Source organism: Numenius arquata, chromosome 12 (assembly GCF_964106895.1).
Source record: "Numenius arquata chromosome 12, bNumArq3.hap1.1, whole genome shotgun sequence".
Classification (NCBI taxonomy): Eukaryota; Metazoa; Chordata; class Aves; order Charadriiformes; family Scolopacidae; genus Numenius; species Numenius arquata.
Genome location: NC_133587.1, coordinates 2,039,001 through 2,063,706, shown reverse-complemented (window position 1 = coordinate 2,063,706; position 24,706 = coordinate 2,039,001). Strand labels below are relative to the sequence as shown.

General features: G+C 39.3%; 1 protein-coding gene across 1 annotated transcript in view; it reads left to right on the top strand.

The window, feature by feature from the left end:
* TAF4 (TATA-box binding protein associated factor 4) overlaps window positions 1-24,163 on the top strand; it is a 36,195-nt gene extending 12,032 nt beyond the window's left edge. Inside the window, exons 3-16 of the mRNA XM_074157207.1 lie at window positions 8,942-9,108; window positions 9,638-9,757; window positions 11,517-11,636; window positions 12,690-12,812; window positions 13,301-13,390; window positions 14,310-14,561; window positions 15,253-15,397; window positions 15,780-15,894; window positions 16,472-16,641; window positions 17,238-17,368; window positions 18,008-18,133; window positions 19,268-19,324; window positions 19,406-19,525; window positions 23,313-24,163. Of these exons, the coding sequence (XP_074013308.1) occupies window positions 8,942-9,108; window positions 9,638-9,757; window positions 11,517-11,636; window positions 12,690-12,812; window positions 13,301-13,390; window positions 14,310-14,561; window positions 15,253-15,397; window positions 15,780-15,894; window positions 16,472-16,641; window positions 17,238-17,368; window positions 18,008-18,133; window positions 19,268-19,324; window positions 19,406-19,525; window positions 23,313-23,480 (1,904 nt within the window). The 3' untranslated portion in view covers window positions 23,481-24,163. The remainder of the gene's footprint in view (window positions 1-8,941; window positions 9,109-9,637; window positions 9,758-11,516; window positions 11,637-12,689; window positions 12,813-13,300; window positions 13,391-14,309; window positions 14,562-15,252; window positions 15,398-15,779; window positions 15,895-16,471; window positions 16,642-17,237; window positions 17,369-18,007; window positions 18,134-19,267; window positions 19,325-19,405; window positions 19,526-23,312) is intronic.
* The last annotated feature ends 543 nt before the right edge of the window (window positions 24,164-24,706 follow it).

The following is a 24,706-nucleotide window of genomic DNA, read 5'->3' as shown; positions in this document are numbered from 1 at the left end:
CTGAGAGTGACTAAACTCTCAGAAGTTCAGAAAGTTCACAGAAAAGCACGAGGAGCTGTTAGTTTTTAATAAACGTATGTACGGTCATGTTTGCAGTAGAATTAAGGGTGAACTGGAAGAAGAGTCAAATGCTCATGCCATGAACTTCAGCCGCTTATTTCCTTTCATTCTTCCTTTTTCCCAATGTATTATTTGGTTTTCTGTCCTTCCCCCTCCTCCATGGGGGAGGGGGAGAGAGGGCACTAATTATTTATAAGTGTTAGTCATACCCAGTCATTAAGCTTAGTCATTACTCAGGACTCTGCATTTGATGGTTAGTAAAAATCAAAACTGGACTTGATATTGTTTCAGAGCTTTCTGCGTTCAAGCTTACAGGTGTGAAAATACTTGTATTTCTGTGTTCAGACTAACTGAAGAAGTAGTGCTACTTAATAGATGTTGCTATCAGCCGAGTGACGTGTAATATCATGTCTACGATGGTAGTTTGTATTTGAGGCGTAGTGTTTGGCATATTCTCAAAGCAAAGTAACTTCTGTATCGGCAGCGAGAGAGTCGTAAAATCGCGGGCTGTTCCCGCAGAGGAGGGTTTGAAGGGAAGGTTTCCGCTGCGGCTGCCCTGGGTCGCTCTCCCTCGGTGGAATTGTTTAATGTCGGGTCCCCACGGCTCTGGGTGAAAAGGTGGCATCAGCAAAGGGTTTTGTCACTGCTAAAATTACAAAGGGTATATACCCAGAGTAGGACATTCACAGTGCGGACAAAAAAGAAATGTGTTTTTTTAATGGATTTTCATGTACTTCGTTGCTTGAGGGTGTTGCTTTTTGAAGGAAGATCAGGTGGGTTTAATGCTTTGTTCCTCATCAAGTATTTGTGTGCAGCCTGTGGTAAATGCCAAATAGCTTCTCCATTCCCATTTCGTCAGGTGCTTGAACAGCACTGATGTTGATATGCCTTGGGACAGACAAACTGTTTGCCAGAAACAAAGACTAGTTGAGTTTTAAAGTCTCTTATTTAGCATAACAGATCAAAAGAACTAGCAACACTTTATTTTGTGTCTTCCTTTCTCAAAAACGAATCCGATTTTGGTGTAACTGCATTATTGTTTGATGTAAGTATATTGAAATTAATGGCAGACCTAAATCTGAATCACTTTGAGATCAATAATTAAAGTAATTGGTTCGGCTCTTGATAGTGTTTCTTCTTAGTTCTTTCTGCGTGAGACTGAAGGCAGATCTGTGTGGTGATGGGGTTGCAGTTTGAGAGAGTACTCTGGTGTTCTGGCTTTGTATGCTCGCCTAGAAAGGAATGTTAACACACTTTCAAGGAATATAGCTTTCCGGAAAAGTCAGAATAGTCTCAAATCACATTGTTGTTGAAGCGTTTGTCGATTGTTGCTGTATAAAATGACGTATTTCCCAGAACACTTCTTACACACCTTTTCAGCTGAGCAGGTAGGATTTTCCATATGGGATCACACTTAAATACAGTGCCTTTTTGGCACTCCAGGATGTCATTATTACTTTAACTATATTCTTCTGAATCAATATTTTACAAATGATTCACTGCTTCACGTTTTACACAGTACAGTTGAGTTCTGTAGTTTGAATTCTTGCGTAGTGAGAGTAAGCAAAAGCTTTCACTGTGAAGTTGAGCCTCTCTGGTCTTTTGACTCAACTAAGAAAAAACGGAAGCAATTTTTCATACTGTGAATGTGTGTACTTGGTCTGTATAAAAGACATTTTCTGTGCATTGCAGTCAGGATTTCTGATGATTTTTGAGAGCGTATCTTTCATCTACCTTGGCAATAATTGTAAATCAGCTGTTCAAGAATGAGTATTTCCCAGACCATAACCGTTAATTATAATCTGTGTGTGCAGATTGGGCGTGTGGGGAGGGTGATGATAGGCAAATGAAGTGGAATGCTGTACTAAGCTAATGCTGTACCAAAACTTTTAGGCATTGTATCCGGGTAAAATTTGACTTTATTCCAGCATGACATGAGTTGAAAAGTGAAAGGAGTGATGTGCTTTTGTAGCTCTGTAGTAAGTTCTTGTCCAAAACTGTGCCAGTCTTCATGGGGCTGTGAAGTTTAGGGACTCCAAGCACTTTGCATCAGAGGGGGCTCTGAAGCAACACCCGACAGTCATGGTTTTTCGTGCCAAGTTGTGGCTCACCTGAAGCACAACAGGAGCTGAACGTTTAACGGGCACCTTTAAGATGTGTTTGGCGTAGCGTGTGCTCTGTGCTCTCAATATCATTCTGTGCAAAACCTCAGCCCTCGTCGCTTTCGGGTGCCCGTCGCTGCCACAGGGCGGGAGGGAATCTGGTGGAGGGTCTCTGGTTGCTCCGTTGTGTGCTGGGCAGCTCTGTCACTGCCGGTGGTTTTATGGCCTGTAGACCTGCGGCTCAGCAGGGAACGTATCTGCTATTAGCTCGTGTTCGTGCAGGCTGAGCTCATCCGCAAGCACATCTGGATCAGGGGAAGGCACAGACATGTGGCCTCAAGTTGCACTAGGGGAGGTTCAGATTGGGTATTAGGAAAAATTTTTTACACTGAAAGGGTTATGGAGCCTTGGAATGGGCTGCCCAGGGCAGTGGTTGAGGCACCATCCCTGGAGGGATTTAAAAGACGGGTTGACATAGTGCTTAATGACATGGTTTAGTGATGGTTTTTATCAGAGTTAGATTGATGGTTGGACTGGATGATCTTAAAGGTCCCTTTCAACCTAGAGAATTCTAGGAATCTATCCTATGATTCTGTGACAGTGGTGGGGTCATTGTCAGCTGGCTGGTTTGCAGCAGCCAATACCTGCACCATGTAGATTTCTCCATAAGCACTGTACCTCTCCTTGGGGAGCAAAGACACCTTTATAGAAGTCACAGCCACATTTCTTCATGAAGCTCAAGAGCCTGCATCACTGACAGCGTCAAAGACTTTGGCAAGGAAGTTCAAGTAGAACTTTTTTCTGGATTTGCGCAGCACAGGTCACCTGTGAGGTAAGGTTCAAAGCACCTAAACTAAGACAGTGCATGTAACGTGGTGGTGGACATCTCTCATCAGGTACAAAATGATGTGTTTTCAATAAGAGCTGTGCTGCCTTTTGAAGTTCTGTGCTATTCGTCTTGATTTGTAATCACTGTTTCTCAGGAGTTGGTGATAGATTGTCCTTCATGAGCTGCTACACGTCTGCTGGTTTATTACAGATGCTCTTCTTTGGCATATATAAATAGTTCTAAATCTGCTAAAAGTTGTCTTGTGTTAGGGAAGATGCTCTTAATTATTCAGATTTTCATGGAGCCAGTGTGGACTAGTAGACTTTGATAGGTTCTTCCCTCCTTTTCCTCGCCTTTTGTTCCTGTAGAGCGAGAACTTTTCCAGGTGGGTCAGTTGTCAAAAGAGGAGGGATGGTGGATTGTTGGGCAGTGCTGATATTGTACCCGGTTATAATTTCCTCTTCTGCTGTAGGGGACACTATATATCACTTCTGCTGAGGGTTCTTCTGTAGTTTGGATAGGCAGCTATCCTTCTCTCCAGCTGTCTACCCAGTATATTGTCTTTTTTGTATTGGGAAAATCTTAGAGACTTTATTCTTTTATAAAGGTTTTGTCATTCCAGGGTCCCTGTATGGCCTGATCCAGTCATCTACAGAGCACTGGCTCATCCCCTTTGCTTTACATGGTTTTTGTGGTGTGCATGATATCAACTTGCATAACCTTACAGACACTTGCTTTTCTTTTTGCTGCAACAGAATCCCTTGTGTCAATACAGAAGGGATCCTATAATAAAGCTTTCTTCTGCTAATAAAGCACAGCCTGCTTATGATTACCATCTGATTCTTCTGCCATGTCAAATGTTTGCGGCATCTTGCCACAAATGAGTATGTGCTTGAGAGGTTAAGGCACAAACTGCTTTGACATTAAGATAACCTCTTAGTGAACTTTTCTGGCAGATCTAGTTAGGATTTGAAGATTTGTCAGATGTCGGTGGACTTTCTAGAAATGAGGATTATTGATCATAGATGTTTGTAAGGACTTTCCTACCCCAGAAGCATCAATCCTCTAGTTATTCTTTCAGGCTTGGAACATCAGTGTGTGTGTATTGAAGGTGATTCTTTGCTGCCTGACAGTTGTCCCTGACCCTACCTTTTCTTTGGAAATAAAGTTCAGTTACTTTTTTACTTGAAGAAGAGAATTTCCTCAGGAGACTGGAAAGGGGTATTCTCCATGCAATTTCAAGATTAACATCCATTAATTCGTCTGTCGCGTCTCAGCTACTAAAAAAAGAACTTACTAAAGGTCTGGGTTCCTTAGTAATGGTTCTGAATTGATCTGGATTAGGCTGCCTGCTACGTGTGATTGTAGAGGTGACAATTTCCTGGGCTCTGTATTTCCTCTGACAATATCTGCTATATCTGCAGAAAATTTTAACTCTGTCATTGGGAAGTCCAACTCCTATAAATATTATTAGTCTAGATTTACCAGTGAAAACTGGTAACAAAACAGGAAACTTTTGGTTTGGATTCTTTGGATGTAGAGGTTCTCTAGCAAGAAAGCCATATGTCTTGGGAGTTCCACAGATCATCAGAGTGGTCTGCAAAGGCTACAAAATATTTATTTATTCTCCTTCCTTTATTATTCTGATAATTCCTTTTCTTTAGTCTTTGCTAAGCCAAGCCATGTTTCAAAGAAAGAAGAGGAAGGTGTTAGAAAACAGCCTGGTTTGTGTTTTCCTGACATGTCGTATGGCCAGAGGTCTTCACTTTTTATTCCAGTGCATGATTTTGCAAGCTTTATTAATTTAAAAAAAAACAAACCCAACAAACAAAACAACCCCAAAGCATAACACTTTGTAAATGGAAGTGCCATTAGCAAACGGAAATACAAATAGCAAGAGGCAGAGACGACACAGTGTAGAATCATGCGGCTACATCGTATAATAATGAACTAACTTTCCATCCAAACACTCTGGAAAACAGGAGGGATCCGGGAAGGTCTCCACAACAAGAACACAGGAGATGACCGTTGTACTCCTCAGGAGAACAAGTCCTTTCGGCATAAGGACAAAACCAACTCAATTTTGTTAATCCTTCATTTGGAGCTGTGATGAATTGTTTATTCAAACTGAAATATGAGCCTCTTTCAAGATTCTGTTAAGCCTTCAACTTCTAACAAAAATAGTAATTAATTTTAATTTTAATTAGTTTTTTAATGAGAGACTTGGAAAGAATGCTTGAATGTTTGCATTTTTAATAGCGAATATGATTTTGGAGTACACGTGATCAGACTTTCTAGGAAAAAGAAGGCAGAGAGAAATTTAAAATGGCCAAGTTTTGTTGTCACCTTTTTCTAATTGAATGTTTCCAATGATCTCTATTAGCTGTTCCATCTAAGTAGCAGTTCATTAATTTGTGGAACAAAAACCTGGATGGTAAACTTGAACCAGATATTTTTCATTCTTACTTCAAATACGTTGCTGAATTTAATGAGAGAAGCGGGATACCTTGGTGCAGTTCTAGCTGTCTTCTGGTACCTGGTCGTCATTTCTGATCTGGTTCATAGCCTTATGCAGTGGAGTTTGAGATTATGATACTTACCTGTACTTAAATATTTAAAATGTAAGTTTTAGAGCATAAGAGAAAGAAATGGTATTTTTCTACCCGTGTGGCTGTCGGCCCCTCCTTTTTTTCCATCGAAATGAATGAACCAGCTGAGAGACGGTTAATGTATGTATGGAGAGAGGGGGCTGTGATAGTCCTACAGTGACTTTGTTTAGAAGCGTGAAATAAATGGGACTTTCTTTTTAATTCTTAATCAAGTTAGCTCCAATGAGCTTTCTGAACTTCACTGAAAATCCACTTAATGCCAGCTTGGGTATAGTTTTGGGTTAGTGAGTTTCTTTTTTAGCTAATTGGGTTGGAAAAGAGTCTCTGGTTGGGCTGGGGGGAGAGAAGCCGAGTGAGTGGCTCCAGCTTCCTTTTTACAGGATTCTCAACAAGGCTGGAGAGGTCTCAAGTGCTCAGTCAAAAATTACTTGCCCACACACTATTACTGATTAATTCCTGCACGGAAATTTCAATAACAAAGTTCATCATTGGTAGACCTTAACTTAAAGACATGTTAGAAACTGTATAAATTGAAAATAACCGTATATCAAATACGAGCACGTTATAAAAGAACTATTTAAACAGGGACAGATATGAATGTAGCTTTGTATGAATTACTTTTTTATTATGACTTCAATACTTGAGGGAAGGTTCAGACTTCCCGTAGTGAGAAATCTAGCAGGATAGTGCTTGGAGTCAGGGTTTGAATTACAAATGGTTGTTTTGTCTGTCTGCTGCTAAAAATTGAACTTTCTTGATATGTTTCCTCAAGCTCACATTAATATGCTTTTCAACTGTCTGTTTCGGCAGTTGTGCTGTGTTAATGTGTAGGCATGTTCTAATTCTGCGTGTAGCTCGGGGAGAATATTTCATTGTTCAGATGATGCGCTTGCTCTTCAGGGGTACTCAGCCTGCATTTTGTGGTTATTGTGGTGCAGACCCATTCTTCAGCCCGACTCGTGTATTGACAGGTACCCAGAGCCGTGGGCCTGGTGCTGTGAAGGTTCTCACACGCCCCTGAGCTGCTTTGGGTCAGCACTTCCAAATTACTCGCTTTTACACTGAGAGAGAAGTTTAAAAAACAAACCACCCCCCTCCCCAAACCCAAAACTAGAGTTAGGATCTCTTACGTTCCTCTTGGGAGGAAAAAATGCATAACTCTTTAAAGAATTTGGATGGTACATTAGCCCTAGAATATCCTAAGGAACCCCCAAAATAGTGAATTTTAAGAAAAAAGTTTGTTATGGGATGTCAGTACCATTCTGTGACATTGAAGGGCTTATGAAAGCACAGACATATATATATATATATATATATATTTGCATTGGGCTTTTTCAGTTGCTAGAAACTAAATGGTAATCAACAAGCCTTAATATTTGGTGTTGACTTGAAAATAGTCCTCTAATCAGACTTCCACTGTACTCCTGTTTTCAATTATAATAATATTGAAGATTTCCACTGATTCAGTGTTGAGCTTCTTTAGCTCGTTGTTATGAGGGAAGACAAAAATGGGCAACATGAGTTCATTTCTCAAGATTTTATGTTTGCACGTTGGAAGAGGCTGCCAGGTTCTGTCTGTGCAGGAATTAGCTTGATGTAGTAGCAGGTCATTCTCTAGTCTTTAAAACATTTAATTTGTCTGTTTTTGTCAGTGGCCCCCGTAGCTTGAGGCTGATGGGGAGAAGGTTGTGATGGTTCTAATGAGCAGGTGGCAGGATCATGCTCTGCATTCACTATCGAGATTTATAACTTGGAAACTGGGGTGGTGGTGGGTGACTGCTATTTTAATGAAAAGGTTTCTCCCTACATAAGTTACAGGCAAAAAGACCTTACTTTTTGGGATGGTTTGGAAAACGGTGTTTTGGACTTGATAGCTAAACAGAGTATTTCTACAGTTTGCAAGATTAAAAATAAGCTTTCCCCCCCTCTTCCTTTCCTACAGAAGAGCAGTTTGAGAATATTTGTTTCTAGATATAACTCTTGCCCATAGCACATCGCGGTCCCAGCTTAGCACTTCTAAATAAGTCGCAATGGTAAGTCACCTTTTTGCTGTAAACTAGTTTAACGTCTCTGTGTGACTCTGCTTCATTAAGAGAGAGTTAATGTAGAGAAGGTAAGGAAAAAATTAGAGGCAAATCCACTAATATCATCTGGTTTTCTTTCAAATTCATTTTTGTAGAAATCAGTATGCGGAATTTTGCAGTTTAACACTGATTTTCAGACAGTCCAAGAAACTGCTTAAGAAGTTGTCTATAAACATTTCAGCACACCTGAATAGAAAAGCAAATAAAAGCTTATTCTTTTGAAGAAGTTGTGGTCTGAGATGGCATAGTCCAGATCTCCAGACACCGTCGGGGAGTGTGTGTAGGCTTTTTATTCACTGAACAACACTTAAGCAAAACTGTGTGACTTCAGTAGCGCCTCTTGATTTTCGTGACGGTTTCCTCCAGTAGCTTGTTGCTGCGAAAGGCTAACTCATTCCGAGTGCCCAGTTTGCTTCCTTTGGTGGCTTTTTTTCAGAGCTGATGAGGTCCTGAGGCTCTCGTGGAATGATGGGGGCCTGCGAGATGAATGAGCCCTTGGAAACCAGTTCGTGTTGTCCAGATCCTGTTTGTGCCTTCAAGAAAGAGAGAATGTCATCTGAAAATCTGCCTGTTCGAACCCGGTTCCCTGTAGCTGCCCGCTGGGGTTCAGTGTATTGATCTGAGTCACCAAGCAGGGGACGGCGGCCTCATTTCCCTCTCCGTTTTATCTTTCTTTTGGGGTGAAACATGGCACAGTGCAGCCTGTTGCAGATGCACATGAGAAAGATTATGATTTTATAGTCACTTTCATTACTGAATTCGTTATGGGAAATTAATTTAGAACTTAGACAATTGTGTTTCTGTTGATGGTGAAGCCTATGTTTGATTATTTTTTGTTTTTTCCCTCTTAAAGAAAAACTAACAAGAATCTTGCCTAATGGCAAGATTTTGTTTTATTTGCAGTGTTTCATAAAACAAATTTCTTAATAAAGAGCAGGTAGGATTATTATATGATCGCTGAGCTTAACCTCTAGTCACAGCATTTTTTTGATTGGGGTGAATACAGTTATTGTGTGTTCTGATGCACACCATACTGAGCATCTTGATAGAGTATTTCTATAATTAAGCCATTCTATATCTGATAAAGCAGCTGAGTATCTTGCTTTTATTTTAAAGCACTTTTGTTAGCTGTGTAGTCCTTCAACAGCACAGTAATTCGAGATGTATCCAACTTGGATAAAAAAAAAACCAAAAAAAAAAATCTTCTTTCCTCTTGGAAAAGGATATATATTTCTTGACCGATTTCTTCTTTAACAGGCATGGTACTCGTGCGCAGCGAGAACGGGCAGTTGCTGATGATCCCTCAACAAGCCCTGGCGCAGATGCAGGCACAGGCACATGCCCAGTCTCAGCCTCAGAATACTCTGACTCCTCGTCCTGCTACACCTACCAGTGCTCCTCCGGTGCAGATATCCACAGTGCAGGTTAGTGCAGCAATTTCTAGTGTTAATAACTGTAAGGTTTTTTTTTCCTGTGAAGAACCCACCAGAAAGTAAGGCGTTGATTTTAATGATTTGAAGAAATGGTTGATGAAACTGGTGCTGTACAGGCTTTTCCACGTGGCGTAGCCATTGCGTTTTGTTCCTAATTTTGTTAGAGTTTGGCTGTTGCTCATCAAAAATATTTTTACCTAGCTGAATGGCATTGAGTTTAAAACTGTTTGATATAAGGAAGACTGTTCAAGACCATATATGGTTAACACGGAGAACTCTTTTCCCCAAAAAATCCTTATTCTTTATAAAATTAAAAGAAAGAAGTGGCTATGGCTATACGCATACTGAGATCACCACAGTTGCGTGAAGACTAAAAATCCTTCTCACAGTTTTCTAGTGGTCCAGATGCATTCTTTGGTATCTGTAATAATGGCAACTATCCAGAGACAAAATTCTAGATAAAGTAGGTTGTATTTAAATATAAGAACTAATGTGTTTGGGTTTTTTTACTCTTCCCCAGGCTCCAGGAACGCCAATTATTGCGCGACAGGTGACACCAACTACTATTATCAAGCAAGTGTCTCAGGCTCAAACAACAGTGCAACCCACAACAACGCTACAGCGTCCTCCGGTTGTGCAAGTGAGTTTGTAGAAAAGTACTGTGGATGTGAGATACATCAGTTGTTCAGATTAGCTGAAAACCTGCTTGAGACTGCCAGAAGTACAGGAAATACAGTTGCTAAGTGTATGGGAGAAATATCTTCTTCTGGATTATCCTTTCTTAAACATTTGCAGATTTCAATTTATTGTATATTTTGGATATATATGTCTATTTTTTATAGTTGTTATTATTTTATACTATACCTATATAATATATCTATATGCATATATATTTAAAGATATCTTGTTATTAGTTTGTATAATCACAGAACTGACTAAAATGAAATAGCTTTATGCTTTCTGCCTCAAGAAAGTGACACCAGTTCCCTTTGGATTTGGAGCTGATGTCATTCCTGTGATGGATCTTAGTCCTCTGAATTCTGCAGCCAGATTTCCAATTACAAAAGAGCCTGCACTGGAGCCTTCTCTTCCACAAGCCTTCTGAGTCTCTGCTTTGGTCTGTGTACTCGGGGAGATTCTGATAACTCAAGGATAAATAGTGGTGTCTTAGTATGTGGGTTCTCCTCTAATCGCCTGGTCTGTGTTAACGCTATGCTTTCTTGTGGATTTTTTGATTTTTTTTATTATTTTTTTTTTTTGAGGGTTGATGGTGTGAGTTTAAAACAGTGCAAAAGTGTGAAATTCTCCCCATGGCTTCCAGGCAACAGTGATACAATATGATTGCTGTCGCCTAATCTGTTTCATTGTGCTTTCTTCATCCTTTGAGTAGACAGGATTAGAGTGTTTTAATTTAAAACATGCAGGTTTTGCTATGCATCCAGTTAACCTTTTTCCCCTCGCAGAGCTTTTGCCTATGCCAGTGATCTTTCCAGATCTAAGAGTTAATTTACCTAACTGAGTCTCCTTAATTTGCACTGCTGTTATACTGGACAAAAAAAAGTCATTCCATCTGCATATTTTCTGCTGTAATGAGCATACCATGGACTTCATTTATCCTGATTTCAAAAAATGAGACAAATTAAATCCTTGTCTCCTTTTCTGTCTCCCAAAATAGCAATGAAAGTTAGCTTTTGGCAGCACTGGAGCCTCTTCTCTTGTGAATTTCTACATAAAGAGCAAGTTTACAAATGATTTTTTTAAATTCTGAGAGCTAGCTTTAGCTTGGTAAGAATTACTGTCTCTGATTGGGTTGTCGTTAGTAATTAGGCTGTGTTGGAAGTCCATGAATGAACTCTGTACGTAAAAAGTGCTTGTTTACAATGTTGATTCTTTAAAGGTGATATTCCTACTTTGATTTACCAGCTTGTCTACAAAACAAGAAAAATGTTTTGTCCCATTGTTCATCCAAAACACCTTGATAAGACCTGAGCTCTTGTGTCTGTCCTGCCTTTTTAGAAATTCCTCCCTTTGAAAGTGGCATTTAAGGGAACAGGCAAACAAAAGCTATTTCATTCACAGAAGTTCAGTACTTGCTTGAGTTGTACACTGTGGTTTCAGAACACGAGGCTAATGTTTATGGTATTTGCCATTTTATTCAGTAACCAAAAATCGTGCAATTCTTAATCAACTTTTAGGATTTTGGGTTTGAATGTGTAGTGTTTTGTGCCATCTGGTGGCTCGCTCTTTCCACTGCAACAGATGGCAGGTTTGTAACTTCTTTTTATAGTAGCTGTGAGAGGTGTTCTGCTGTCCCACGGCTCAGTTTCTGTTTGATGGGTCAGGAAAACAGGTTTTCGTATGTTCCAGGTAAAATAATGTTATGCTTTTTCTCTCTGCAGCCTCAGATTGTTCTGGGTGGTACTGCACAGACGACCACGTTGGGGACAGCAACGGCTGTACAAACTGGAACTCCTCAGAGAACAGTACAAGGGACAACGGCAACCTCCACTGCAGCCACGGTAAGATATGGAGTGCAGGTAGAATCTGCTGTTCATTCCCACGTACCTGTGTGTGTGTGTGTGTACATACATAAACACAGGTCAGAGGGTTGAGAGGAAACTTTTGGTGGTCTCGAAACGGTAAACTTTTAGGAGAACCGTATAATTTACAAAGTGAAGACAGGTCATTTGAGTTTTGACAGCTGTCAAAGTATTAATTTTGATTTCTGTAAAAGTTTTAAAGCACTCCTTTTTTGTTATTATTATTTAAAAAAAACATTAGTTGTACCATATGGAAAAGTGACTTGTTCAGTGCTGCAGGGTAGAATCAGCATGAGAAGAGCGCTTGGCACTGACTCACTCAAGATGCGTATTTCCAGGACTGCAGATGAGGGCGAATCCATGCCCTACGCTGTGCCCTGGGAAGGAGGAGTTTGCTGTTTGCTGTCCTGCTCAAACACGTATCTTCCCATACACAATGTGCTGTTCTTAAAATACTTGGCGTTTCCTAACTTCACTAAGAATCATAATTTATTAAATTTTGATAACAAAAAAGTTATCTGAGGGTAGACTTTATCGCTCTCTACAGCTCCCTGAAAGGAGGGTGTAGCCAGGGAGTGTCGGTCTCTTTTCCCAAGGAGCAGCTGATGGGACAAGAGGAAACAGCCTCAAGTTGCACCAGGGGAGGTTCAGATTGGATATTAGCAAAAATTTTTACACTGAAAGGGTTATGAAGCGTTGGAATGGGCTGCCCAGGGAAGTGGTGGAGTTACCATCCCTGGAGGTGTTTAAAAGCCAGGCAGACATGGTGTGAGGGACATGGGTTAGTGATGGTTTTTCTCAGTGTTGGGTTGTCTATGGTTCTGTACAGTACATGTGTATATATGAAGCAAAATAATAATTCCAGTCTGATTGTCTTACGCAGTGAGGGACACAAATCTGTAAATAGTATTCTGAAGTGATGAACTAGAGAAGGACTTTATTTCTCAGAGTATACAGTCAGATCATGTTTTAAAAAGAGTTTATCTTCCCTTCTTGACTCTGTCCCTTCTACCTTTCCTCCTCCCATAACAGGAAACTATGGAAAATGTGAAGAAATGCAAAAACTTTCTGTCCACATTAATAAAACTGGCATCATCTGGAAAACAGTCTTCAGAGACTGCGGCCAACGTGAAAGAATTAGTACAGAACCTGCTGGTAAGAAAAGTTCATTAAAAGTTGTAAGAAACAATATCTGGGCAAATTTAGACTCAAGACTGAGGCTGGTTTTTTTGAGAGGAGGAAGATTATAAAATATGAAATAAATCAAATTGAAACTTTGCTGCTTCTGAATTAAAATACATGCATAAATTTTTCCTTTATGCTTTTAAGTTTTTACAAAAAAGGTAAGTAATACTATCTGAAGCTAATGTAAAAGCTTGACATACTTAGTATTTATAGAATGAGCACTAGTGTTGCTTAGCCTAGTTGTTCCCAACCTTTCAGTTAAGGTAGAGCTGTGTCTTCCAGATGTTAACACCTGATAACCAGGGGTTGTCACAAGACAACTAAACTAAAACTAGTGATGGATAATAAAAAAGACTTATTTTCAATAAATTGTTAAGTCTTAATTTTTTTTCCTGGTGTTGAATATCTGCAAAAGTTAATTTCTACAAGTTCGTTCATTTGGATTTTTTGTTTTGAAGGATGGAAAAATCGAAGCAGAAGACTTTACCAGCAGGCTGTACAGAGAACTTAATTCTTCACCTCAACCTTACCTTGTGCCTTTCCTGAAGGTAACTTGTGTTCACTGGTCCTTCTGTATTTCTGTGCTTATGTATCAGCAGCAATGAACACAAGCACATCTTCTACCAGTATAGGTGGAATTTCAAAATGGGGTAAATAGAAGTTTTAAACAGTACCTGGTTAGACTTTTGCTCCCTTAAAAAATATTTCTGCCTCTTGGTTCCAGGAGTTTGTTAGTGCGATTCATTGGCACAGTCAATAATGTAATTTCCACCATAGTGCCACATCGTAGCTCCTTTGAGAAATCTGAAAAGTTTTCTTTTTATGACTTACAAGCAGTTTCTGTAGCACCAAATGTATGAATTGATTTATTATCCTCTTTTCAATTTTGGAAAGAAAAGGGATTGAATGATACAGAAAACTGTACCTTCTGGACAAACTCATAGTCTTTTGCTGTGCTGTATAACTGTATGTAGGAATAAATAGGAAATTTGTCACTTCTCAATAATAAATCCTATCTGTCATAAATTTTATAGTATTTGGACACATCTTAAAATAACGATTATTCCAAAACATTTATCATCTGAAAGTCAGAGAAAGTACAGGAGCGCTGTATGGTGAGAGTATAATTGCTTCACTAATGCACGATTAAGGGATATAGTTGTAGGTTTGTGTTGATGTTTCTGGGTTCTTAAATGCTTGTTCAATCCAGAGCTGTTCATGAGGACAAAAATCCTTACTGTAAGAAAACAACTAGTGTAAGAATCCGATAAAACACTGTGGTCCCTGCCCAGCTTTACATGTGAAGCAGGATGGTATTTCTGTGTGCGCCGCTGTCACGCTTTTCCAGGTGTGCGCAGACTGATGCAATGGTGTGAAATGAAACTTACTGCTTTTCACAATTAATGTTTTCTTGTGTGGTCTAGCATTAAAATACTCAAGCAAATTCTTTTCCTTTCTTCTTTTCAGAGGAGCTTACCTGCCTTGAGACAGTTAACACCGGACTCTGCGGCTTTCATTCAACAAAGTCAACAGCAGCAGCCGACAACACAAGCGACGATAGCGACGATTCCATCTGCGGCGGTGCTTATAAGCTCCGCGGTGCAGCGCACGGCGGGGAAGGCCACCGCGACTGTAACGAGTACCCTCCAACAGCCCGTCATCAGCCTAACTCAGCCCACGCAAGTCGGTGTCAGTAAGCAAGGGCAGTCCACGCCACTGGTACGTGAGCTGAAAGGCATCATCCATTATCACACAGGGGTTTTGTGATAACAGTGACTTTTCTGCTATATCAGAGATCTGTGACCTCTATAGAGAAACTAGCTACTAAGGAAAAAAGCCAAGGTATAATTTAAAATCCATTCTTAATTAACATACTATATTATTTCCTATTTTAGTGTGAAATATTGGCAGATTTTCTCAATCACTGCAGAGCCATGACGGAGCAGTGTTCTGAAGGATCTTTCATTTCCCATTTCATAAGTCCAACAACAGGTTACCCCAAAAGAGGAGTTTTTAGTTCCTGAGTTTGTTCAGGCAGATCCAGTTTGCTTCTGTATCTCTAATGGAGAAACCACACTTGGAAAGTTTTAACTGGACTTCTGTGATTATAGATTTTTTTTTTGTTTTGTTTTGATTTTTTTAAAACAGAAGTAGGTTACTGATTTTTTTATTTTATTTTTTTTTTAAATCACAGAAAGTGGAATATTGGTTTTCCTGTAAGGTATAATTTATCTAAATAAACTTTTAAATACCTTTAAAACGTACTGATTCTAGATTGTTGAACAGGTGTGTTAAGATCACAACTTACAAGTTGACTGTTAGGGCTTGTTCTTCCCACCTGATTCTCAGTCTTAGTTATTTCTCAGGTTGTTTACAGTTTGGTTTTTTTTTTTTTTCTTTTCACTTGCAGGTTATCCAACAGTCTCAAAAAGCAGGGGCGTTGATAAGGCCCCCCCAGGTAACGTTGACACAGACCCCAATGGTAGCGTTGCGGCAACCACACAGTCGTATTATGCTCACTACTCCTCAGATTCAACTGAATCAACTTCAGACAGGTAAGAGGTCAGATCCTTGGCATGTGCTCTATTTGACAGCGTTAACTGAAGCCTGGTTTATGAATATCGGTTGTGAACTGCCCTGTAGCTGTACGATGGCTGTTGTACTGCCCTGTAGTTGTACGATGGCTGTTGTACCGCTGCTGAAACCTTCGGTGCGTAGTGCCATAGCACTGGGGATACACACGTCAGGGCAGCATTTACAGTCAGAGAAATTGTATGGGTACTGGAATTGCGTGGGAGGATCCTGTTTCAGATGGGTGAAACGCTGACAGAACCCATTGAGGTCTTTGCACCAGACCTGTTGCGTTCACTACCCGTAACTGGCTGCTAAATCTGATACAAATTTGATAGAGTACAAATCTTGTATTTCTTCTTGCAGTACCTGTGGTAAAACCAGCAGTATTACCCGGAAACAAAGCTATTGCCACCGTTTCGACACAAGTAGCTGCTGCTCAGAAGAATAAATTGAAAGAACCTGGGGGAGGCTCTTTTAGGTGAGGAACCGTATTTGTGGTTGTGGCTTAGGATCAGACTGGGGAAACTGGCAAGAACCAGAGGTGGATGATCTTTGGGCAGGTTTGCTGCTTTAATAAAGACTTTAACAAATGGCTGTGAACATACTTGTGCCAGGCTGATTTTAGCATTTAGCTGGCACTAAGGGTAAATATCAGACCTCACAAGAAATTCCTGCCTGGGCAGCAAATAGAATCCATTCCTTCCTCCTCCCAGCTCTGCTGGGGTTATTCAGATGCACGGCCCGTCTTACAGTGATGAGTGAGGTTTATTATCGTTTTGTGGTGGGGATGTGTCTGGTGTCTTGTTCTCAAGTCGTTGAGATATTTTGTAAGAAAGGATTTTGGGAAAACAGTTAGGAAGGACAAAACTGTGAAAATACTTTCAGTGCTCTGTGGAATAAAATGATGTTAGTTTTATTTTATCATATAACAGAAGCAAATAAAATTCAAAAATGAAATAAAGTATTCAGGTTTACTGTGGAATTCATTATATGCAACTGGTGTTGTGCAGATAAGCTCTAAATGTTATGATTATAATGAATTTTCCTTTCTTAAGGGATGATGATGACATTAATGATGTTGCATCAATGGCTGGAGTCAACCTGTCAGAAGAAAGTGCTCGGATATTGGCAACAAACTCGGAGCTGGTGGGCACGTTAACAAGGTCCTGTAAAGACGAAACCTTCCTTTTCCCAGCACCTTTACAAAGAAGGATATTAGAAATAGGTATGTTGATTTTTTCTTGAACTTTAATAAACAAATTTCCCAGGTCTTGGGTTTAATTGAAGGTATTTTTCATTGAGATCGATTTGAAAAGTTTAAAGTTGCTGGAGTCACTACCTCTCGTATATTCTGGTGCTTGGGGCAATCATTCAGCTTATGAAAGCAGAATAGTGTTAAGGGATAGTAAACCCATCAAGTTGCCTTCTAAAGTGATGGCAATTTAGCATCAAAATTACTGCACCTGGATAAAATTCTGACTGTATAAACTTATAAGGCATAACAAAAATAATGACATGGGTTTTTTTAAAAAAAAAAAATCTAGAAAGACTTTTATCATATTTACTTACTAGTTTAGAATTGATGGTAGAACAAAAAGTGTTCCTCAGTTATTTGTTACACTGTAGTATTCAGCATTTATTAACAGATTGTTAAGCTAATGTAAATTTTTGTGTTTGCCATTTCCTGTTTAATGCTTGTCTGAGAAATAGCTGAAAGCCTTATTTTGCAAAAGGCATTTAAATTTCCATGACTGAGATCAGCCACATGTTTAGCTGTATTGTAAAATCATTTTTTACAACTGGCTTCTTTCCTGATCATAGGTAAAAAACATGGAATAACAGAAATCCATCCTGATGTAGTTAGCTACGTATCCCATGCGACACAACAAAGATTACAAAACCTCGTGGAAAAATTATCGGAGACTGCTCAACAGAGGAATATTTCTTACAAGGTAACTATTTAATTGCACAGATAAAATGCCCAAATGGCACAAATTCAGCAGGACTTCATGTGGGCTGTGGTGCGTGAGTTCAGGTGTTCTTCAGTCTGTGAAGTTGGGTTGTTTATTCTCTTTGACTGATTCATCTTATATTAAGATATTAATAGCCATGGATGACTAGAACTCTTCTGCTTGCGTATACTAAATGTTTTTAAAACAAATGCAGAGAAACTGTGCCCTCCCCTTTATTATGTCAAATGTTTGGAGTCTGAGTGATGTACAATCAGACAGGCAGACAAAAGCAGTGCTTTGAATCCTCCAGAGACTGCTCTCTGACAGATGTGTGTTCTTAATAGATGCAAATGCCGAAACAGCTTTTAAAAAAACCACACAGCTCTGAGAGATGTTTGTGAGGTTAAAGCTGTGATGGTATTAGTTTAGAAGTCAAAATCTGATGATTCATGGAATAGAACAAAACGCTTTTAAGAATTCTAGCTGGTTTGACTGGTGTAAATACACACTTGCTATTTGTTTGAAAAGGACAAAGTGAACATTTGAGCTTTAAATGCATATGTTCTTCTACCGTACGGTACAAGCAAACAGCTTTGTTTTTAAGAGATGTAATGAGAAACATATTTGCCGTGTTTTCAGGATGATGAAAGATACGAACAAGCAAGTGACGTTCGGGCACAGCTCAAGTTCTTTGAACAACTTGATCAAATAGAGAAGCAGCGTAAAGATGAACAAGAAAGGGAAATTTTAATGCGTGCAGCAAAGGCAAGTGCTGGGATTTCACACGTGTTTGCAAAGTGTCATTTTTGACGTCAAAACTGCAGAGTTTCTTTTCATTCTAAAGTACTTGCAATGAAGCGGAAGACTCTAATCTTCAAAGGTGGAGCTTGATGAATGTGTTCTTTAGCTAGAGCTCTGCTCTGCTTTTCATGGGAGAGCATGTGAGACAGCTTCTTCACCAGCATCATTGTATGTTCCCAAAGTAAAGTAGGTCTTGAAACTTAGGTTTTTTGCACTTTGCATTGTGAAAAAGATTAATTTTATAGCTTGGTGGTACTCTGAAATGGAATAGGGACATTCCAGGTGTTTTGGAGACTAGAAGTAGAATTGAGAAAGATTTTTACAAGTTGGAGAAACACAACAAATAGGAAGTGGTTGATGTAAGCACAAATGTAAACATTAGTCTGTGGTTTTACTCAGTGACCCGAGTATAGGATGATATGACAAACTAGGCAGGAGTGCTGTAGGAATACTTCACAAAACAACGGGAGGTTTCTGTTGGGTTTGGGATCTGGTGTGAGTAGATAATGTCAAAATCCACTGTTCACACCTAAGTTGTGAACTAACACCTTCACTTCAGTTGGTTCCCGTTCGACCTGCGCTAGAATATTCTGTCCAGTTTTTGGGCCTTACACCAAGTAGACTTCAGAAGGAAAGCAATTTAAAGGTCTAGAGATTGTGACCTATGAAGAAAAATCAGAGAGTAAATCCATTTACTTCACAAGGAAAATAACATAAGTCTTCATGACCATGTTTTGTGTATTCATACAATTCCCTCTGTTTACTGCACCTAAAGTGCAGCTGGGAAGACAAAAGTTAATTGTTAGGAAAAAGTAAACATTTTAAGGGTACTTGAGGATTGAATTAAAATAATTTATTTTGTTGTTAATCTAAAGAATGTGTGGGATTAAAAACAGTCAGGTTTTATTTGAATATAGTCAGTCTTGCCTTATTTTCCCATTGCCCTCTCTGGGAGTAATAGGCATTTTCCACTTCCTGCTGAAGTTTAAGAAAAACTTCAGCGTGCTATTTAAGACTTAAAATCTTTAACTGTTTTTGTTACTGAATTTTTTTTTTTTTTTTCTCCAACCATTCCCTGTTCCTCCTTTGTCAACATAGTCTCGATCTCGACAAGAAGATCCAGAACAGCTTCGGTTGAAACAAAAGGCCAAGGAGGTAAGTGTTCACCTTAATGTGAACTTTTATTTTGGAAATGGAAAGAGAAATAATTAACTGTACTTGTTCTGGCACATGCAGATGCAGCAACAAGAGCTAGCGCAGATGAGACAGAGGGATGCCAACTTGACCGCATTAGCTGCCATCGGTCCCAGAAAGAAAAGGAAAGTAGATTCACCGGGATCTGGATCAGGGACGGAGGTACGGTGTCATTGTAATCCTTGGGTTTGCTGCGTCAGCCTCTAAAAACCTTTCCGTTCCGAGCTTTTTCCCTCATTCTTGGAAGCTTTCTGAGCTGCAGAAGGGTATTTTCTGTGCAGATTTGCTTGCTCCGAGGCCTGGATCAATTTTTAGCATCTGTGTAGCGACATAGGGAATAAAAGTTGTCATTCCTGGGTTTATGGAACCGGAGGAATGTTAGAAAAGCCATCGCTGTTCTCTTAAGTCCCTGCTTTTTTTGGAGCTCCATAGTTTTGGGAAGAGATTGTTGTGGTTGTTGCCAATCTGACTAAGTAAGAGTGCAGAGGAATGCTGCTGGGATGGGGGCAGTGGTAGGATTAAATCACTGCTAAATTTGCCAATTCAGGTTATAGGAACTTGCCTAATTTCTTTCTTCAGCTGATGATTGGCCTTAGTTTTAGTATCTCTACAGCAGATCAGCGTGACCAATTCTGTCCGATTATGACGTTCTTCCATAGCCTTGGTATATTTTACTATTTAATCTGGGCCTTTAAAAATTCCTGTGCAGACTAAGTATCAGTGTGCTCAGTATCTGATTAGTTTAATGTTAGCCTACCAACCTACCTGAATTTAAATTATCTGCTGTATTTCTAAACAAGTTAATAAACATGAAATGGTGTAAAATGGCTTTCTGCAGGGAAGACATTCAATGTGGGATTTTTCTAGTGTTTAAAAAGTGCAAAATCTTCTTGAAACTTGCCATTTACGGGGCCAAAAGCTCTCTTCATAATTCGAGGATTTTTCCTCAAATAATTCTGTTTATTACTCCCTGAGCATTCCAGATTTTTAGTGCTGAAGTATTTATACTGTAGAAAAGCCTCTTGTTTCAAAAGAATTCACTTTGCTTCTAGCAACTCAGTGTAAACCAATAATTTACATGTGCTTGATACAAAATGAACAGTCTGAAAACTAGTAAATGTTATTTTTATTTATAATAAAAATCAAGCCCCTTGAGCATCTCTTAAAGTCACTTTGAGTTTTGAAATTTATTAAAATCCCTGTTACTGATAATAAGACATATAAAAATAAGTTGACAAATTAATGTATTAGAAGTATATAAATGTTTGAAATTGTAAAAATTGCAGAATGTGGCACTTTTACAGTGATAGATGTGTCTATAAATGAAGTTGTCTCTGAGGAATGCACTGAAGTATCTCATGCAGCGTTAACGTTGGCGTTGCTTACTTATGCACGCTCAACTCTGCACCGTTAATAGTCTGTTAATGTCACTTAGGTTATGGGATGTATTTTACATCTACTGTGAAGACTTGTTTGTATTTCATCTAAATCTGACTAATTTAGTTATCCTAGATTAATCACTTACTGGTTAACCAATTAACTACAGGTTCCCTGGAAATCTCAGCTTTTTGTCTGTTTAATTAAGAACCAGCTGCTTTTGATCTGATAGACTCACAGCTGCGCTTTTGCTGCTCTGTCACTGACATTTTTAAATTGAGCTCCACTTGTCACCATTTGTCTGCAGTTTGTAGTTAAGGCACATTACACCAAGTGTGGAAAATAAGGTTTGTCATTACTTAGACACAGATTTGTAAATGTAAGCTTTTGATGTCTAGGAATGCTGAATCTTAATTACATGTAAAATCACTTCTAAGTAGTAATTGTACTGTTTTGTTTCAAAATTCAACAAACCAGGTTGCTGTCAGTTTCAGAGTTTCATGTCCATGTGATTTTTTTATGGAAAGTTATCAAAAAGCTTCTTAACTTATTCCATGCCTACAGGAGGAGTGTAGTTCTGTGTCTTTAAAGACTCCTGAAATTTTAGCTTTGCATTTCAAGATTTTAGTCTACATCATAAAATCAGCCTTGAGCTTCTACTAAAGAATATTTAAAAAATAAAATTTAAAACCCCTTCTAACCATTCTTTCTATTGTCTTGTTAGTATTCATATGTGTGTATTCGAGAAAATTTAGTTGGCGTCCAGTGCTCCCTCCTGCATCTTCTCATTTCCATTCAAGTTGATGGAAACGAGGCACCAAAGTTGTGCAAGTGCCTTGAAATATCCCTTCGAAAATCCAGCCTTTAAACCGTTGTAGCGGTTTTCAGTGATTTGGTTCTCGCTGGTGCGACAGGTAACGAGCTCCAGAAACCAAAGTCTGACTTCCCCATCAGCCGTGGGCGAGGGGAGAACACCCGCACTGAGCACCGGGTACCGCTGACCCAGAGACGGTCATTTGCAGCCCACCTTTAGATTGGTTTCTTAATTAGTAATGTACATTGATCATAAATACACTACCATACGTCTAGAGAGCCTGGTGTTAGTGTGAGCCTCAGCAGTTCATTCCCATGGCTTTTGCACTACTCTAAATTTTGGCTTTTCTCAAGTCTAGGGTATCCTTATTTGGAACAAACAGTCTTTTAAAATTCTCCAAACCCTTGGGCAGATAAATCTTTATTCAGTGGTGGAGTGTGTTTGAACCTTCTGCTGCCACTAAGTATTGAAGTTCTGTTAAAAAAGAAAAGGAAACGTTATTCTAGTAAATAAATTGGAGGAAAAAAGAATCCATAGGTAAGACACAGAAGTATAACCTGTCCCCGAGCACTCAGAACACCTTCATTATTTACACAAAGAGCAAGGTATCAGCAACGGGCAGCTGCCAGAGAGATTCCCGACTTTCAAATTGGAGGAGAAAGCTGCCTTTTCGGTCTGTGCGTGCCATCTGCTGGTGGCAGTGCCGTACTGCTGCCACCGGCACTGCGCCCTCGCTGCCCAGCACTGCTTCTGGGGCATCTGCCCGGGATCCCATCAAATCCCAGTCTGCACTGGAAGAGGCGCCTTGTCACTGGGTAGTGTTCCCTCCCATCCTGACGGCTGCTGACTTTACAGCACTCCAGGATTTCCTTGCTTGTAGAAAGGAAAGCGTAACAGTCGTGGAAGAGTTGCATTAATTGTGTGTATCTCATCAGAACTGTGTTTTCTTCAAGTGAAAATGCACTGGCGTTTTTCCCTGGCTGATTTGCTGTAGGACTCACCAGGCAGAGCCCAGCTCACAGCTGGAGGGGGTGGGGGTCTCTCAGATATCGGATGCTTTTTTCCTCCTGGTTTTTTGTGTTTTTTTTTTTAAGTGACAAATATAATAATATACTACTTGTTTATCTTGCCAGTTTCTGTGGAAAACTACTAGTGTGTACCAGAGGGATAAGTGTTGCGAAATGATGGTGGAAAATTCAGCAGTTATTAGAGAATGTCTGGTTGTCCAGGATAATTACTTCTTAATATAGCCCTGAGCTTGGGTACAGCTGTTGTCACCAAAAGGAGAGCTCTTGGCACCCTACCGTGGAGATCAGGGGGGATCTAGGACATTATTCAAGACTTCATGGGCTGGGGGGACAGGACTGCTCCCCAGTTCTTCCAGAACTCCAGGACTAACCTTGGGGTCTGTTTGCCCACCTTGCGAAGAATACTGTCGCTTCTGTCTGTTTGGTTGGTGGGATTGCTTATCCGTGGTGCCTTCCTGGAGATAAGAGCAGTCCTTTGGGGTTTTTTTTTTTGTCTGTATTAATGTCACTGGGGTGTTTTTGGTCTATATTAATGTCCCTGAAAACTTCTGATTGATCAGCTATTGTTAATAAATAAGAACTAAAAAGAACTCTCTGATCTGGTACCATGCTGTTTGACAGCTCCCTGTATATAGTCACAGAGTTCTTACCTCGCCTGTTTTCTCTGGAAAGTTTTGGAATACCTGGGATCACCGACACATTCTGATTTCTCTCGTCTTCTCCTTTCCAGGGATCCGGTTCGAGCGCAGCAGTCCCAGGCAGCTCTGGAGTTGGAACAACCAGACAGTTTACGCGACAAAGGATAACGCGGGTGAACCTCAGGGACCTCATATTTTGTTTAGAAAATGAGCGAGAGACAAGCCATTCACTATTGCTATATAAAGCATTCCTTAAGTAAAATGGAAAAGATCAAGGTATTTTTGACGGAGAGACGCCTGAGGACATTTTTTATATATTTGCAAATTACGCCTTTTTGTAACAAGCAAATGGGATATTGTTTAAAAAACAACCACCTCTTTACATGGAACAGTTTTATATTCCTGTTTATAAATAAACTCTTCAGTATAGGAGAAATACATTTCTGTAACAGTGAGGATACTTACAAGGCCTGTGGATACTATAAAAGGACAATTAAATTTTAACTCATCTCTTGATTGAGTGGCCTTCTTGCCAAACAAGCCATATATAAAGACTGATGGAATCGTTTAGCAAATAACTAGCTACCCTTTGTCAGCCCTGTAGCAGTTTCGACATGAATTGTACATTTTAGTTCAGTTTTATTCAACTAAATCGATTATATAGGCATATGTCTACAGCAGATGACCTCATTTCATTTAGCTTTTTTTTTTAAACAGTCAGTTAGCAAAGCAAACTGATTTTTTTTTTAAGAATATTTATCTTTCCCCCCAATGTTCAAAATCTAGAGGGATATACAGTTAATTTTAAACATAACCTCAATTTTAATCACATTATTGCTTATTAGAGGCCCTGAAATCCCATAAAGGAGGGTTACTTCTGAATGTTTTAGCAGCATCTGTAAAAATGCATTTTATTTGCTATAGTTTGTAAAGCTGTAAAGTTAAAAAAGGAAAAAAAGGAAAAAAAGAGAAACCTTTTCAGCATAAATATATTTTACTTGCACTGTGTTTTTTAGCTAAAGTGAAAGCTTAGATTAAATAAAATCAAAGTTGAGAGGAATCATCAAAAGACTGTTTCTCAGTGTGAATCAAGTGTTGAAAAATGGTTGGTGTATTTTGTCAGTAATTGTACATAATTTTTGGCACATAACATAAAAATGGCTATGTAAACTATAATTATTTTGCTAAAAGACTGTATGCAAGCTGTGGGCCTACTTTAAAGATGTCCAGAGCAAAGTCCCTTCTTTGTACCTATTTTTTTATTACAAATATACTAATTGGTTCTTTATATTTTCAGAGGTTATTGTATTAAATTGTCTATTGATAGTACTTTTATGACTGTAAATACTTTGGCTTTCTTTGTGTGAACTCTCATGGTAGAATTTAACTCTCTTGCGTGTAAACTGAATGCTGATCAGTATTTTTATCAACACCTGACAACTGTTACACCCCTTTTATTTTGTCTTTTAGGAAATCCTGTCTTTCC